Source organism: Natrix helvetica (genome assembly GCF_964273705.1).
Source record: "Natrix helvetica genome assembly, chromosome: 4".
Taxonomy (NCBI): domain Eukaryota; kingdom Metazoa; phylum Chordata; class Lepidosauria; order Squamata; family Natricidae; genus Natrix; species Natrix helvetica.
In genome coordinates this window covers 108,056,884-108,071,499 of record NC_138550.1, presented here as the reverse complement: position 1 = coordinate 108,071,499, position 14,616 = coordinate 108,056,884, and the positions used below count along the sequence as shown (strand labels likewise).

The 14,616-nt window shown below is 38.1% G+C and overlaps 1 protein-coding gene across 5 annotated transcripts in view; it reads right to left on the bottom strand.

Moving 5' to 3' along the window:
• Positions 1–263: 263 nt before the first annotated feature.
• The window catches only part of ZNF516 (zinc finger protein 516), a 144,226-nt gene continuing 129,873 nt past the window's right edge, over positions 264–14,616 (bottom strand). For 4 of the 5 annotated variants that reach the window (XM_081952282.1, XM_081952284.1, XM_081952283.1 and 1 more), the window contains exons 4-6: positions 13,477–13,581; positions 12,417–12,484; positions 3,210–3,410 (exon numbers count right to left, since the gene is read on the bottom strand). In XM_081952282.1, the coding sequence (XP_081808408.1) occupies positions 3,351–3,410; positions 12,417–12,484; positions 13,477–13,581 (233 nt within the window). In that variant the 3' untranslated portion in view covers positions 3,210–3,350. Of the gene's footprint in view, positions 3,411–12,416; positions 12,485–13,476; positions 13,582–14,616 lie in introns of all 5 variants that reach the window. The other variant, XM_081952285.1, reaches the window with a different exon arrangement.

The following is a 14,616-nucleotide window of genomic DNA, read 5'->3' as shown; positions in this document are numbered from 1 at the left end:
GCGCTCTTGGGGTGGTTACAAAACTAAAATCGAAATATGCAAAGCTATATTACCACCACCACCACCCCTTGGTAATACAATTGTGATAGAAACATTCTCAGGAATATAGAAATGAGAACAAATGTAGCAGTTTTGAAAGATGACATTATTCCATTTCACATACGGACAAGAGAGGAGGAAGATTCATATGGCTGAGACGCCTGTTTCTCTATTGGAAAAGCGAAATGAAAGGAGAAATGGAGAGCAATGTCTCAGACACCATCTGCACTGCTCATTATGGAACCTTTATTGTCTAAGGTACATTAGACTGAAACACTGTAGAAAACCTGTTAAGGAAAAGAAACAGATTGACAGAGGTAGCAGAGTCGCTGTAACAGTCAGAAGATGGCTTACAAAAATGTGTCATGCTACAAAATTATCACGTTTCCTCTTTTTTTTTTTCCAAAAAAAAAAGCTACTTTAAACCCAAATAGCTAAATAAATAAGGAGCACAAATCATACTAAACACTAGGATCTAACTGAATTAACAAATTGATACAATATGGATGAGAAACGAGGAAATTACAAAGCTTGGAATTCACATGTAATATGGTGGTCTTTAATGACAGCTCCCCTTCTCCCCATTTCTTGTTTAATTAAGTGAAAATCTCATTTCTGTGCTATACACAGCATACAATTATTTAAACTGATTTCCCCTGCTGTTGTTCTTCGTGAAGCTAAATGATGATTGTAAACTTTGCTGATTAGTACCCTAGTAATGGCAATGACAGTCCTTTCCTCTTTGTGTGTCAGACAATCTTCAGGAAAAGCTCTGAAACTCTAAATAATAACTAAGATCCTTCTAGATCATTTCGCAAAGACAAAAAAAAATATTAAAAATTAATGAAATCAAAGACACCACTCACCAAGCATGATTCAAAAATAAAATACACACATAAATCAAGCAACGAAGATTGTGATAGTTGTATGGGACACTCAAATAATAGGGTGGGGGTGGATACGCAGAAATTTGGACAAAGAAATTACCTGCAGGCGTTCCTGAATCCTCACTTGTTTACTTAAAATACAGAAAAATAAGTGATTGAAGGAGGAAAATGTAGCACGTGATTATGGATCCCTAATTGACCAGTTAGGGATATTTTGGTGTCATCTGATTCATAAAAATAGATGATATGAAGGAAATGAGGATGAAGTGCGATGCAGGAGACAGAAAAAGGGAGGTCTGGAATATGTCTGTGTGAATTTCTGCAAGGTAACTTCAAAACAGATTAATCAGTTACACAACATCTGCAGAGACATTTCATACTAATCCAGAGTTACAGCTGGCTTACAGCTGGTGTAGAAGTATGAGGAATAAAATAAAATAAAAATTCCAAACTGGCAAATTATATACGAATATTACAACTGCATTATAGTTAACAGCAAAGCAAGAACAGTCAAGTAACTTGCAACAAGTAGAATCCCAATTCAAATATAGACAACACAAAATCAGAACAGGAAAAAAATACATATTAAAAAAATCTTTTTTGAGTAACCCCATCTTCTAGAGAGAAAAAAAGCACTATCCCATTATTGTAGAAGTAAACGGTTGCTCTCCATCAGTATTAAAAGATTAGTGCTATTTCTGTACATGTAAAATTATTGCTTTTTTGAAAAATATAATTAGCATGCTAGTTTTCTTTAAAAATCCATTTCCTGCCTTTACAAAAATGTTACAATTAAAAAAAAAACTAGTAAAGCTTTTTTTTTTTGCAAAAGAAAAACATTCACAAATATGTTCAAGGCAGCATTTTTTTTCTTGATGATGATGATGATGATGCATAAAATTGTTTATGTGCAAAATCTGAAATTCTGAATTATTACCGCCACACAGTGTCATAGCAAGAGAAGGAAAAAGTACATGTGGGATATACTTTTGAACAAGACCCTGTGTGAACAATCTGCTGCTTCTTCCCTCTTCCCTTTAAAAACTTGCATTTAAAAAAGTTACTGTAGAAGAGGTATATAAAGCGCCTTTTCTCCCCCAGTTACTCCAGTGACTACCGTGCCGAATCACCCTGTGCCATCAAACTTGCTGAGTTTGCACTTCCCAGAAGTCCAAGCCACCATAGCCAACAGCCAGGCTTTCTAGAATCTTCTGGGAAATTCCAGCTCATCTAGAAAACACTAGATTAGGGAAGCTTGCCATCACAAAGAAGGGATTCCCCCCCCCCCAAAAAAAAGTTAGAAGGATCCATGAAGAGTACTTGGTCTTTCTGTACAGAAATGCAGTCATCTCCAGTATCACAAAACCAGAGGTATGCCTAAACATCTGCTTTTAAAATGTATTATAAACGTATCAATCAGCAGCTTTAAAAAGCTGGGAGGGGTCCCCCCTTTTTAATCTAATTTTTAAAAGCATGCATACTTCCTTTGTGACAGATCATGGAAAACTGCATTTTAAAAGAAAGAAAAAGCAGATTAAGCAAACAGGAAGGCCCTGAGAGGGGGAGCAAAGAAAAAAAAAAAAACCCACACACACACAGAAGCCTTTTTTTTCTTTTTCTTCTTAGTGTTTGACCAGCTGTTTTTCTTCTTCTTCTTGCCAAAGTGAGAAGAGAAGCATTTCTTAAGAAGTGTTTTCAATTTCCATATTCACGTACTATTAATGGTGTGCAGTCAAGGATCAGCCCACTGGAAATGGAAGTGGTCCCCAAACTATCATGAAACAACCTCACTGCAGAATGATGGTCTCTCCCTTTTGTCCCTTCTGTCCTTCATCAAGTTTGGCTTACACAGCACTGAATGATTCCTTCCTTCCTTCTTTTTTATTTTTTCAAAGTTGTGTGACAGTTGCTTAATCACTCCTTCCCGCATTTCCCAAATCCACCCTGGGTGTGTGTTTCCTTTAAATAAAAAATAAAACTTCAAACCCACCACGAGGGAAGATTCGGTTGCAGTGCCATCCTCCAAATATATGACGTTTAATTTTTTCCAGTGTCTAAAAAAATGTTATCTTGATTAATATATATGCTTTGCACTACCCCAAAGCTTGCCAGCTCTTCTGTTTATTACAAAGGAAATAAGGAACTGTGGGGACTGATTACTATGTCAATTTGTATATATCTTGGGTAGGGTCTTCATTTATTTTAAAATGATTAACAGTTCAGAGACATCACTCTTCTAGCAAAGCACGGAGCTGGAGTCTCGCTATAACACAGTTGCTCCAGGGACTGGAGAGATTGTAAAGATGTTTTCCAGCTGGCCTTCTAAAGGGTTGATGGAGTAATTATTTGGAGGTGATGGGAACCGTAGGTCAGGGTACTGGCTGTTGTCAAAGGGGACCCGATGTACACACTGGACATGCGTTTTTAGGTTCCCTTTCTGAGAGGCACTGTACGGACAATATCTGCATTGGAATGGTCTCTCACCTAAATGGGGAGGGGGGGGAGGGAGAAGAAGAAGAAGAAGCAAAACACATTGTTATTCTTATTTTCCATAATAGCAGCTGCTTCCCCTGCCTCAACTGCGCACTAAAGCAGTTGAGCAATTTAATAATTTATAATGGCCCTAGCTACCTTTTTTTTATGAGCATTACAAATATTACTGTGACCTAATCCATTAAAATGAATTATTTTTAATCACCTCTGATGAAAGCAATACCCCCATCAAGCTCCTATAAAAGCCAGGCTACGTTAGAATAAGCAAATAATAAGAGACTGAAGGAGTACTTGAGGAAAGGTTAACAATAGCCAGAAGAAGGATAAAAGGCTAGCAAGAAGAGCAGAGAGCCAAATGTTATAGTATCTGAGGGGATTTGTGATTGAATGATATGATGTTTCCGAAATTAATTTGGGTAACAAGTATGGATTAAAGCTCATGGATGCTCCATGGTGACTCATACTAAAGTGAAGCAACCTGCTGGTTTCATTGCCCATAATCACAAGGATAGAAAGAAACAGACACAGAGACTAAAAGTGAACAAAGTTCTGTTTTCATTAAATCACCTCACTGGCTTCCCCAAGTGGCAAATTCCAGGTAAATTAGAGCTGTCATAATACAAGTAGTCCTTGAATTATTATCACAACTGAGCTCAAAATTTCTGTTGTGAAGAGAGAGAGATGTTAAGTGAGTCCCATCTTTCCTGCCTCAGTTGTTAAGTGACTCATTCCAATTATTAAATTAGCAACACGGTTGTTAAGTGAACCTGGCTTTCCCATTGCCTTTGCTTGTCAGAAGGTCACAAAAGATGATTATATGACCCCAGGACACAGCAACTGTCATAAATATGAGTCAATGGCCAAGTGTCTGAATTTTGATCCCATTACCATGGGGATGCTGCAATGGTCCTAAGAGTGAAAAATGGTCATGTCACTTTTTTCAGTGCTGCTGTAACTTCGATTAATCACCTAATGAACTGTTTTAAGTTGAGGACTAGCTGTATACAACTAACACTGACTCTAGGGGGGCATCAAATAGGATACGTCTGGAATAAAGTTACTTTTTTTGTACTGGGATACAACTGGACCACCCCGTCATGTCTTTGGCTTACATAAATACTATCACTAAAGAGAAATATGTCAGTAGTTTTTAATAACCGGAAATGTAAGCAGTCAATTTAACGACATGTTGTCTTTAATTTATGAACGAAGTAAGCCTCTTTATGAGTAGAAAAAGTTCTGTGATTATTGAAATACACTTCGGAGATGCTGTTCTCTGCCCCATTCCCTTAAACCTCACTAGTCTTGACAGCTGCTGTAAGCCAAGATGGGTCAACTCACCTCGGCCAACTCACCATAGCCAACTTGCCATGGGACACCTTGCCATGGCCAACTTGCCATGGGGCAACTCGCTGCAGGACAACTCCACAATTCAATTTAATTATTTAAAATAATTTTAAAAATATTTTAATTTTTGTCATTCACATTTCATTTTGTCTCTCCGTTGGCATCGTTTCTTTAATGACTCTATTCTACTATTTCTTCATATTAGTGTAACTCTTGTTCCGCAGCAAGTTGGCCGTGGTGAATTGGCTGCAGTTAATTGGCTGTGGTCAGTTGTCATAGATCCAAGCCAAGAAGCCTGGCCAGGGGCGTGGTTAATGTTGCAATGGGTACCTTAAGCCTTCCTTAGACAAAGGTACTAATTGTCCCTTAACCCTATTCCCCAAACTAAAACAAAGAAACAAACAAATGGGCAACATTTTTGTCCCACTTCTGGCAGATTTACAAGTGGAACTTTGCATCTTCGTTTTATAATTCTTCATGGATTCAGAAATCTTAAATCTCTGACCATCTTCTATTACTACATCAGAAATAATATTCTACTGGCCATCTTGCTTCAGGCAACATGCCAACAATTAACCAGCTTTTTCACCTGATTCCCAATAATTTAACTTCAAACTCTTCAAAGAAAACTCAACCTGTTCAGCATAACTGTATCTTAACTAACATACAAGCATAATTGTATTTTGTAGGAATTTTGTATGGACCAAAACACCCCACTTTTTTCAAACACATTTATCCATCTGCTGATGGCAAAGATTTCTAAATGTCCTTCTCCTTGCAGCATAAGCAATGATTTAGCTCCTTGTAGTGGCCTTATATACATCCCAAATTGTTCAAAGACTAGCTCAATTATAATTTTTAAAAATGTAGTTTGTTGTCTAACGTAAGTGAGAAAATAATCACAAAACAAAGATGTACTAAAATACCACCTATTGTTAACTAACAATGTTTTTAAACTGAAAAATGAATGCAACTGAAGCGTGATATCTTATTCAATATTGTAAAAAACTAGCTCTCACTCCCAAAAAGAAGGGAAAAGTGAACACAGATCTGTATAAATGTAAATATACAGTCACTGACTGTCCCAGTTTCTTTATACTTTTACCTTTAAACCCAAACTTAGAGTGAACAACCCACAGACTGAAAGAAGACATCTTAAATAGAAGATTTTAAGTAAGGCATATTATCATCTATAACAGGGGTGGGCAGTTATGGTCCCTTTATGGTCCATGGACTTCAGTTCCCAGAATTGTTAAACCAGAATGGCTGGTTCAGGAATTCTAGGAGTTGAAGTCCACAAATCATAAAGGGGCCAAAGCTGCTCATCTATGCTGATGTCTATTTTTCATTGGTAAAAGGGCATGGTGCAACTATACAAGTTGGCACGGTGCAACTATATCATATTATTAAATATAATAGGGGTGGGCAATAAAGAAAATTAATTCACACTGATAATAAAATTCAACATGGTTTGACAGCCATGTTTCCATAAAGGCATAAAAAACCTCCACCCCTCTGCTTTTTACCAATGTCTATGGAATGAAAATTAACTATGTGCTAAAACACACAAACAAACCCCAAAGGCTATTTGAAAACCAATGATTCTCAACATAAAATTGTGAACAAATGTGAGTTTGCAGTTGAAGGCAATGGAATTCTGAGGACATCTGGACAATGTGACTTTCAGTGCTAATGGCTGAAGCAGCATGGCAAGATACAGCTTACACTCATGCATTAACCTTAAACCAAAACCTTGGTGAAGGGAATTAAGACTATTTTAAATTAACACAACATCAGAGCCAACCACCGTGTGAAAATATTCCCAGTAAATTTCAAGCTGTGCCTATGGCACTCCTGGAAAAGCTAACGAAAAGCCAGTGTTGCTTGACATAATGTATTAAGTATCTGTCCTTTGTTAATAGATTTAGAAAAATCCTAATTAAGGCTGGCCGAAGATTCATGACATTTGCTAGTCAAAGTCTGCTGTGAGAAAGGAAGATTTGCAACAAAATTAAAGGGGGCGACTAGGGGAGGGAGGAAGCATCTGTGCGGACCGCCATATATTTGAAGTGCAGAAATGGTAAGAGAGTGAGAGACGTGATAAAATTTATTTAGTTATATGCTGAATTTCATGCAATAAACTAAGAGAAATGCTTTATCTTTTTTTCATAGCTACCTCAGGAGATGTTAATCATTAAATTAAAACAACACACACACACACACATTTCAAAACACACCACTAAAACATCACACACACACACACACACACACACGGGACAGATTACGGGTACAGCAGGGAATGCGATTGCTTGTTGTGTGGTTGAGAAGAAAATAAAAAAGGAACTGGATGTTCCTGTCTGCCTGGGTAGGAATGATAGAAAAAAAGAAGAATGGGAAAAGAGACGGAAATGGAGCAAAAACAACAACAACAACAACCTTGGCTTGAGGTTGTAATTAAAGTATTTATGGGGAACAGCCTTCCTAATCAAAGATTTCCAAGGAAGGAGCACACCACAGTTCCAGCTGTAATTCACTCCCAGAGGAGGCTCACTTAGAAGCAGCCAAAACATGAAAGAAGTTATCACTGTCCCACAACATCTGAAAGATAAGGCCAGAGGCTGTGATAGTAAATGGGAGGAAATGAGAACTCTTCTCTAAGCAGAAGCAAAGGAGAAGAACCCCCTGTGGGGGACGCACCGGAAAAAGTGGCCAAAAGCCACGGATTCTATTCTCATGTACTTGTATTACTGTGGTTGGAGCAGAGCTCCCAATGCTAAATTAGAAAATGCAATTATCTTGTATGAGGTTCCCATTATCATAAAGAAAATGCTAATGAAATCAGAGAGTGGAAAGCTTTAAAAAAGAAAAATTTCAGGGAAGGTTTCCCTGTTACATGGAAAAAGAGATGAACTGTAGCCATTACAGGTTGCCGCTAAGGAAATAGTAAAGTTTCACTGAGATAATGAAGATGCCGGTTAACTGAAGTCATTGTAACTGGGTAGAAACTAAACACCTTCAAATCAGTGATTGAACTACATGTTCTTAAACTTGATGGAAAGAGTTTCAAACACTAGTTTTATATCAAATGTCTGAATATTCCCCAAAGGGCAGAGGAACAGCCACTAACGTTACTTGAAACCCTTCAAAGTTCAGCTAACTACAACGTTAGAAAAGCTGTCTTCAGTTTCTTTCTAACCAATAAAGCTATTCGGGAGATAATTGTATTGTTCTGAAAGCGTCAGCCTGAGTAAAGATTACAGTGCTGTGGTATCCCTCGTGATCTTCTAAAACTAAATAAAGCAAAAACATGGTGACCGACAGAATTAATTCACATTAATATCATTTCAAAGGATTGCCTTATCCAGTTCAAGAACTGTGTGGGAACTGAATTTCACGACTACTCCGCTTGGATTCCCTAAACCACATGGTTGATAACACTACCAAGACGACCTAATTCATGCTTGGCAACCTGTCTTTGTGGTGAAAAACATAAGCTATGAGCACATCTCAGAAACTCAGAAAGCTCAGATTGTCCGAGGAGCTGCTGATACAGTTCTACAGAGAAATTATTGAGTCTGTCATTTGCACCTCTATTACTGTCTGGTTTGGTACAGAAACTAAACAGGACAGGCATAGACCTCAATGAATACTTAGGAATGCAGAAAGGACAACTGCAACCAATCTGCCTTCCACTGAGGACCTGTATACTGCACGAGCCAGAAAGAGGGCTGAGGAAATATCTACAGATCTCTCACACCCCGGACATAAACTGTTTCAACTTCTCCCCTCAGGATGCCGCTATAGAACACTGCATGTCAAAACAACTAGACAGTTTTTTCCTTTGTGCCCTCACTCTTCTGAACAGCTAATTCCCACAGCACTGTCTTATGTATAAGGATATTTACCCATGTAGTAGGGCTGTATTACTATTATCCTCATCTTTCCTATTACCTACTCCTATTCTCATCTTTCTTATTACCTACTCCTATTCTCGTCTTTCCCATTATCTACTACTATCTTATGACTATCACTTTGTTGATTACATCTTGTGATTTATGATTGTAACTTATGATTTATCACTGTTGCTTGTATATATACTGAGAGCTTATGCACCAGAGACAAATTCCTTGTATGTCCAATTACTCTTGGCCAATAATAAATAATATTCTATATTCTAATCGGAAGCATGAACAGTTCAGGTACATTTGGATGTGGTAAAAGAATTTAATGAAATGACAAGGGGAAACCAGGTATCATGTTGGTATCATAATTCTTTTTCATCAGATCAACTATATTTTTTGTGCTAAAGAAAATATGTTGGAGCTACACTCTTGTTGCTTATTTCAATTTCCTTTATGCAACGAAGAATTTGAAAAAAAAATCATGAATGTCTCTAGTATAGAAATCAGTCTTGAGTGCTCAACGGTCTTCTCTCTCCCTTCAAGGGATCTCAGAAGGTATTACTGTAGTGTGGTGTCTATATTAGGAACAAATGTATCATTTTTAAAATAAAAATCATGATAATGATGGAGATGAATGGATGCATGTGTGCATTGAGCTAAAAAGTAAGCTAAAGGACAGAAACACAGCATTCCTCTGCCTACCTGTTTCTTCATTATTTGTACTACAATATTCACAGCTCTAAAGGAGACAAATTAGTCTGCCAATTATTCATTATGAATTATTTTGATTAATGGAATTCTTAAATTCAGCATAACCATTTAAAAAATAACATTCACAATAATCAGAAATAAACTATTAATCACAGGGTAAAAATTCTGGCATATTACAGCACATGCCACTAAAATGTCCTTGCAAATTAATTTCCAACATGTAATAGAAATTATTGAAGTTGGTAATTCTACTGCATTCTCAACTGAAATTTCATTGTTTGATAAAGCTGCTATTTAACGTAATGAGGACAGATTATTTTAAAAATCTTATAAAATTAATGACTGAATTTTCTTCTTTACTTCATCATTTTCCTATCTTTTCTGAAAAACATGAACATTTGCATGGGTTAGAAAATATATTCATTAGTACAATCAGCATGTATGTATGTATGTATGTATGTATGTATGTGTGTGTGTGCGTGCGTGCGTGCGTGCGTGCGTGCGTGTCTAAGGTGTTCATGTGAATTTTCCCTTGCAATAATTTCTAAGCACATTGTTCCCCCTTTTGTTTACTTTATAACTACGTTGCATACATTTGATTCATTTTGGTATATTTTCCTATAATATTTTGAGTTTAGTTCTAATAGAAGAATAATTTAATTAAGTCTAAATGTTTTCCAAATTGTTTTCAAGTACTGATTGGTAAGGTGCTCTCATCCAAGCATATATTCCAGCCAATCAATCTCTGTTGAAACAACTCTTTCCTCATATTTTACTGCTACAATGCGTTCCTTTTCATTACAAGATATGGAAAAGCCACTGATGATGTCTCATTTTCTAACTAAGGAAATGTGATTGGCATGGATCATTATTTATAAAGGTGTTGATACCAAGTAAATAACAATGCATAAAGGCATAAAAAGGAGCAAACTAAAATTCATCTTCATTCATTTAACAAACCCATAATCCCTTATGGGGTAGAGTCATGAATAGAATAGAATAAATAACAGAAGGGGCCTTGGAGGTCTTCTAGTCCAACTCCCTGCTTAGGCAGGATACCCTACCCCATTTCAGACAAATGGTTGTCCAATCTCTTCTTAAAAACTTCCAGTGTTGGAGCACTGACAACTTCTGGAGGCAACTTGTTCCACTGCTTAATTGTTCTAACTGTGAGGAAATTTCTCCTTAGTTCTAAGTTGCTTTTCTCCTTGATTAGTTTCTACCCCTTGCTTCTTGTCCTGCCCTCGGGTACTTTGGAGAATAGCTTGACTGACTCCCTCTTCTTTGGGGTAGCCCCTGAGATATTGGAACTCTGCTATCATGTCACTCCTACCTTCTTTTCATCAGACTAGACATACCCAGTTCCAGCAACCGTTCTTTATATGTTTTAGCCTCCAATCCCCTAATCATCTTTGTTGCTCTTCTTTGCACTCTTTCTAGACTCTCCACATCTTTTTTGTCTGGGCAACTGAATAGAGCTAGCAGAGTGTTTTAATGGCTGGATACCCTTCCTGTCACCAATGCTCTCTGAAACATTCTCATCTGTTGAATCACACCATTTTACGGCTCCTGACAGGAGTTCCTATAGTTGAATGTAAATGTTCATATGCAAATAGACCACCCTTTAGATATGCCGGCTTCGGCACTGGATTATGTTGGGAACAAACCGTAAATTGGAAAAGGATGCAGAGAAGAAATAGAAATCCACAATATGCTGTTAATGATTCCACTGGTAAATGTATTGCACTGCACGGATTGAAGCACGGATTACCTCCTATTTTCTATACGACATATGAATTGGCCCTTCTAAGTCAGCTCAAGACTATGGCAATTTCAACACGAATTATTACCATACTCAAATCAATAGTGCATATGGTTCATTGGTTGACAGGCAAAAAATGCTGTCACTGAAACGACGCTATACAAATAACAGTGCTTCCTGAACAGTTAATAAATGACTGGTGGAAGAACATGGACAAGTAACTGCAAGTGCTTATGAAAGATGTTAACTCCACAAATGCATGGATGAGTTAGTGAGAAAAAGGTAATCTGGCACCGACTGGCAATAAATATAAAAACCCCAGAGTAAGAAGCAAGGTTCAGGACAGCTTACAGCATTAGTGAAAATGAAGAAAATTTAAAGGACAGCCAGGTCATTCTCAAGAAAGGAAAATATCGTACATAGTCAGCAGAGGAAAACACACCACCACACAGAGTCCACGCAGATTGAAAGAAAAGGATCTTTCAAAGCTAAGATCTACATAATACCGTAATAGAAATACTCTTCAGAAAAACACAGTTGGATTGTTGCCCCATTTCCAAACCAGGTATACACTAGGTATACAAGTAGTCCTCAACTTACGACCACAATGGAGCCTAGCATTTGTGTTGCTAAGCGAGAAATTTGTTAAGTAGGTTTTGCCCCATTTTACGACTTTTCCAGCCACATTTGTTAAATGAATCGCCGCAGTTGTTAAAAGTTAGTAACACAAATGTTAAGTGAATTTAGCTTCCCCATTGACTTTGATTGTCAGAAGGTTTCAAAAGGGGGTTGCATGCCCCCGGGACACTGCAACTGTCATAAATGTGAGTCAGGTGGTCAAGCATCTGAATGTAAATCACATGACCATGGGGATGCTGCAACGGTCATAAGTGTGAAAAAGGGACATCAGTCACTTTTTCCAATGTTGTTGTAACTTTGAACGGTCACTAATAAGTCGAGTTCTACCTGCATAATAAACTATCTATTTGAAAACAATATAATTATCTGCATTGTTCAGTGCACAGTGTAAAAATTCTCCATTTCAATATAAACATTTGACTGGTAATCACAATACACTGATCATAATTTCTAGTCAATATGAACAAGGGTGTCCATACACTTTTTCTTAAAAATATAATAAACAGAGGCAAAATTGTTATTTACTGTCTTCCAACCTAAACAGTGAGTGCTTTACTGATGAGTATCTCCATGTAACTTTCTTTTCCCCCGACTATCACATTAAAAACCAAATACCCAATTAATTGTAAAACATACTTGTTTTGGGGCATCTGCGGAGGTGGTGTGAACTTCAGTACCTCGGAGTCCATTAGACTCAAATACCACTGTGGGAACAAGGGGGCTTGTTAACAGATGAACAATCAAGCTTCGTTAGTGTGTGTACATTATTTGACTCCATTACAGATTAATCACACTGAGGGGAGGATGGGGAGAAGCAAAGACACCAACTCTTTGCCTATAGCTGGAAAATACCAATTTACGGTAACACTTACTGCAAGAGAGTGTGCTAATGGGAACCTAAGGGCACTGCCTTTTTAAATTCAGACTTCAGTGCTGAAGAAAGCAATCACTGACAACATTAATTATCAGTGTGTACGTAAAGGGACCCACTTCTTGAATTACTTACCATTTGGCCTCTGTCATTTTTGCAGCAGAACTTCTCATACATGCATCACTCGCCCTTCTTCAAAGAGAAAGGGAGGAAGAGAGAGAGATCTAGTCTCATTTCCTCATATGAGGTTATGAAGATGTACTGACGTGCTGCTAGCTTTAACTTGCTAGGTTCCCCACTTCCAAATACCGAAGGGCTGACATCCAAAATTTATCCTGGACTATTCTAACGGCTGGGATGAGGGGTGAGGTTTTTGAAGAAGAAGAAAAAAAACGAATCCCAGGCTTATTTGCGTCCACGGCAAGGAGAACGAAAGCTTTCTGTTCAGTTCAAAAAGGAGGGGGGGGGTTGATTTCAATTTATGCCAGCGGCAACAGATTTCATTAGCATATTCATTCCAAAGTATTCTTCCTTCTAATTAAAAGGGTTGTTTTTTTAAAAAAAAAGGAAAGGAAAGGAAAAAACCCCCACAAAACTCTGCAAATCATCTTATTTAATCAGCAATGCAAGGTTTTGCAAGAGAGGCGAGGAGAATTCAGGTACTTGAAATGGAACATGAAATGCTAATCAAATCTGAAATGGTGTACAATGGAGAAGCTTTAAAGAAACCAACAACAACAAAATAGATTGGTGACCAGGAAATTAATATGCAATTGTTACTAGGGGTGTCCCTTATCCCACCGGAAGACATGTAAGGCAATGTACCTGTGTGAGACCTCATGTGGGTCCTGAGGTGGCTTGGCTGTGTGAAGCCCTTCCCACACTCTACGCAGAGATAGTCTCCTTGGCGCGTTTGTGTCCTAAGCATCCCTGTAGGGGGGGAGAGAAAAGGGGAGGGGGACATGGGAGGGAAGAGAGAGGAGAAGGGGAAGTTGAGAAGAAAACAATATGCCAGAGGAAAACATCATTAGTATGTCTAATGTGTCATTATGTGAGATTACCTTCAGGCCCTGGATAACAACTGTCAGCCTTCATCTAGGCACTGGCTGACAGGCCAGGCACACACATAGGACTACAAGAATGCATAAATTACATTGAATTAAAAAATGTTCCCCGTGATGTGCCCGCACCAGAAGTGGGATGTCAGGTGTGCGCTTTTCATAGCAGCTGGATCCACTTTTCGGCATCACCCCGCTTTGTCAAGCAGTACATCTGGCAAATCAAAGTGACTCCAGCGTGGTGGAGACAAGTCATATGGATAATAGGATGTGAGTAGAACCAGAGCTTGACTGCCCCACAGTCTCTCACACACACACACACACACGCACACACAAACCTCTGGGCAGGCTTGGAGAGGAGTGCAAAATGAGTGAAGCCATCATAAATGGATCAGACCTTTAGCCCTACCTTTTCCTGCCTACTGGTACAATTCTGACCCCAGATCTGCGAGGCTCAGAGAAAAGACATCTATGAATCACAGTGTCATTATGGACATTCTGAGATCACAAGAAGGCAGCAGTCTTTTGCCAGCCTTTCGTAGGCAGATTTTCTAGGTCCTTAGCCTCTATGGAAAATTACTCAAATCTCTTCTTTTCCCCCAAAGGTCAGTTTACAGTATCTGACTTAAAGGGCTGGTCTGTGTCTTTTTACTGTGATCAGAAATGACACATTTGACTTTTATTGGGTTATTTATTTTTTCCAGATATTTCATATAATCGTTGCTAAAGGGATGGAAAAAGGTCTTATTTGGTATTAATATTCCCATCCTTAAAATACACACGCACACAGATGGCCACGAGATTTCAAGGTTCTGAACCCCTCTAGCTTGGTGCAGAAAAGGAGAAAATTAAGGATAGAAATAAAATGCATGCTTTGTATGGCTTTTAAGAAAGTTAATATACAAAT